We start from the raw sequence: 3,125 nt of genomic DNA, 5'->3' as shown, positions 1-3,125 counted from the left end.
ATAAACCGTCAGTTGTGCGTGCGGCCCCGGCTATGAGGATGAACTGATTGAGAAATGTCGTTGTCAACTGCGCGAAAGAATCCATGGAGTTTGCCGGCTGTTCGAAGAACCAATTCATAGCATCCCCGTCTCGCGTCTCGCTAAACAGGTGGCAGAGTGTGGCGTTGTCAAATTCTCTGCTGGCAGTAACCTTTTTGAAGTTATCGATGTGCCAGAATAGGTCACCTTCGCCTGTGTATGGCGTAATTTTTGGGCTTTTGGATTGAGAAGGGCGCACAGTGTTCATTATTCGCTTGGTGAAGGGGCTTGGCCTGGCTGCGAACATTGGTTGGTACCGCGGATTAGTGTCCTGTTGCTCTATTGCGGTTAGCCGTTGCAATATTAGAGCTAGTGTGGGATCCGTGCTGTGGTCAGTTGTGTGGGGTCTAGAGCGGGAGGTGACGCTCGTGCTTCCCTCCTCACGGTTGCAAATACGTCGTGGTGATGGTGGCCGCTTCTTGGCAAGTTCGGAAGGAGTCAAGATGATGCTCAAGTGAACTTGTTCCCGTCCTTTCGTTTGCGCACTGCCTTCGTGTTGTGATTCGCCGTGTTGATGACTGCGTTAAGCTCGCTTGAGCTACACCTGTATCCTATCTCGCTGCTGGCACTCGGCTAGGTCTTTGGCCATGTTTTCCATTCTTGTGGCGATCGCCGGATTCGGAGTCGCGCTAGTGCTGACGACCGTTCCGGGTGTAGGGGTGAGGATGATAGGGTCGTTGGCGGAAGGTAGTGGATGGTTGAGGCTAAGGTCTGTTACGTCTTCTATATGACCGTCTACCGGAGTTGGGGGGGGGGGAAGGATTGACAATACTCATGTCGAAGTGTAGTTGCTTTGCTAAGTGTTGCATGTGATTTTTGGTAACTTTTTGTCGCGGTTTCCCACAGACGACGCCAATGTTAACGTAGTGATTATACTGATGTGATATGTTGTATTCTTTGCAGATGCAGTACGTCGTACTCCTTGTCTCTTCCCTGTCACAAATGACACAAGTCGTCAAAGTAGAGACCACGGTGGTGTGGTCTTCGACTCACCGAAGCTTAAGTTAGACTGAATGTAACTTATGCAGAGTAACAGTAGAGGATATAATGTACTTACCTTATGAGGTCAAGGGTTTGACCTTTTATTGTTGAGTTGAGGTAGATCATTTACTTATCTTCCGGTGTGGGATGAGGTCCGATTAAAGTGTTTTCTGGAGTCTTCTTTGAGATGCGCGTGAGGGCGCGTCCGTAGTCAATTTGGGCCGCGGGGAGGCCCATTGCATAGCTGGTGCGGCTGACTCACTGTTAGTATTGCGAGACTGAGCTATTTATTAGCATTAATGCGTTGATAATTATGCTGATTATGGCGGGCATATGCATATGCATAAGCCTATGCCAACAATAATTAAGAAAATAGAAATAAAAAGGAAACAAAAAATTATATTTCAATAATGTAGGTATGCCACATCAGATACCACATAAGGTGGTATATATGTGGTACACCAAAAGTTAATTTATTTAGCATTACTCAATGAGCAATTTCCCTTAATATTACCGAGTCTGCTTGTTATAGTGTATGGAGGTATACATTAAAGTGATTAAACATCACAGTTGGGTTATCTCCTCTTTCGGTCAGTTCACTCCGTCGTTATATAACATTCAAACATATATAACAAGAGGACGCCATTAATGTGAACCATATTTCTGATGGAGAAAATAAATTTTGTTGACCGTTGAAATACAGTAAGAGATGATGACTCTGAAAGTCAACTCCAAGTCCAATTGCAAAAGACTCATTTTCTACATCTCATGAATCATGATACATTTTTAACCAAAAAAAGAATCATGATACATTTAGATCTCTCTATCATTCTCTCGTATTATTTTAAGCTACGTACGTACAATATTGGTTATTAATTTTAAAATAATCAACAAAGCGAACAGACGTACGGCAATCGATCACGAGATCAATAATGGAGAACGTAGACGTTATACTCCACAACAGCATCCCCTGTGTTCAGATCTAACTTGTGAGTCTTAGCACGAGCATACCCCCTAGCGAACCGGAAAAGACCGCTCCCGCCGACTATCGGCATCTCTCTCACGGTGGAGAACACTGTGTTCCTTCCCAACACACTCAGAGTACTCCCATTATGCTCGCCTTCTATAAAAGCAAAGTTCAGCACCATCAAGAACCCTATCTCTGTTTGCGAGGCCGAAGCATATATGCCTTGTGCCTTTCCGACCAGCTTGGAACCCAGCTCCGGCCCGGAAGTCAAGGGGTCGTCCATCATCACTACCGCACCGAAACCTGTGGACGAATTTTGGGTCGTGGGAGCTTGGGCAACTCTAATGGCTGTTGGGCTGCGACCGCTGACAATGTCGTGGAAGTAGAAATGGAGATGGCTCAGTTTCTCTTTCTTTAGGCCGTGTTTGACTCGAGACAAGGGTCTTGAGAAGCGGTTGTCGCCGGCGCCGACGAGTGTTAAGATGAAGAGAAGGGTCAAGAGAATGGTGCAGAGGGAACTGGAGTTCTGGAGGGTCATGGCCATTGTTAATGACAGATCGAGGGGTACTGTGTGGTAATGGTAAACAGATCTAGGCTATAGCACTTGGGTACGTAGAAACCTTATATAAGACAAAATGAAATTGTAAGGCTAGGAATTGAAGCATATATTCCAGGAGTGCTTTACACTTCAATAAGACAAGCAGTCTAGCTAGGCATTGAAGCAGTCAATCATATTTTCTTGTTTTTCAACATTTTGATCGGATGATATATAGGAATCATTACGTGCATTAGAGGGTAGTAAGAAAGAAAAACACAAATAATTATTCTGTGTACCCGTCACAACACTGTTATGTGGTGTATAAAGCAAAAGACAAATTTTAATATCAGTACGTGAGGTTTTACTCATTGAGAATTAAGGTGAATTTACTTTCTAAAACGTCAAAATGATGCTTGGGGTTCAATATCTAGCCTAATTTAAGTGCATACCGTTAGTTGCTCAGTTATTTTCGGAGATTTCCATCAAAATTGTGAGGGCATTTCTGGAATCCCATTTCTTCCTGCTCTTTGCTTGCAAAATCCTACCTCTGTTACCTCTCGC

General features: G+C 44.3%; 1 protein-coding gene across 1 annotated transcript; it reads right to left on the bottom strand.

The window, feature by feature from the left end:
• Positions 1-1,763: 1,763 nt before the first annotated feature.
• LOC126799331 (dirigent protein 22-like) lies at positions 1,764-2,581 on the bottom strand. Its single transcript, XM_050526513.1, has one exon. The coding sequence runs from the start codon at positions 2,568-2,570 to the stop codon at positions 1,986-1,988; it is 585 nt and encodes a 194-aa protein (XP_050382470.1). The 5' UTR covers positions 2,571-2,581; the 3' UTR covers positions 1,764-1,985.
• Positions 2,582-3,125: the final 544 nt, after the last annotated feature.

This window comes from Argentina anserina, chromosome 6 (assembly GCF_933775445.1).
Source record: "Argentina anserina chromosome 6, drPotAnse1.1, whole genome shotgun sequence".
Classification (NCBI taxonomy): Eukaryota; Viridiplantae; Streptophyta; class Magnoliopsida; order Rosales; family Rosaceae; genus Argentina; species Argentina anserina.
Note: the sequence above shows the minus strand (reverse complement) of the source record. Positions and strands in the feature narration are given on the sequence as shown.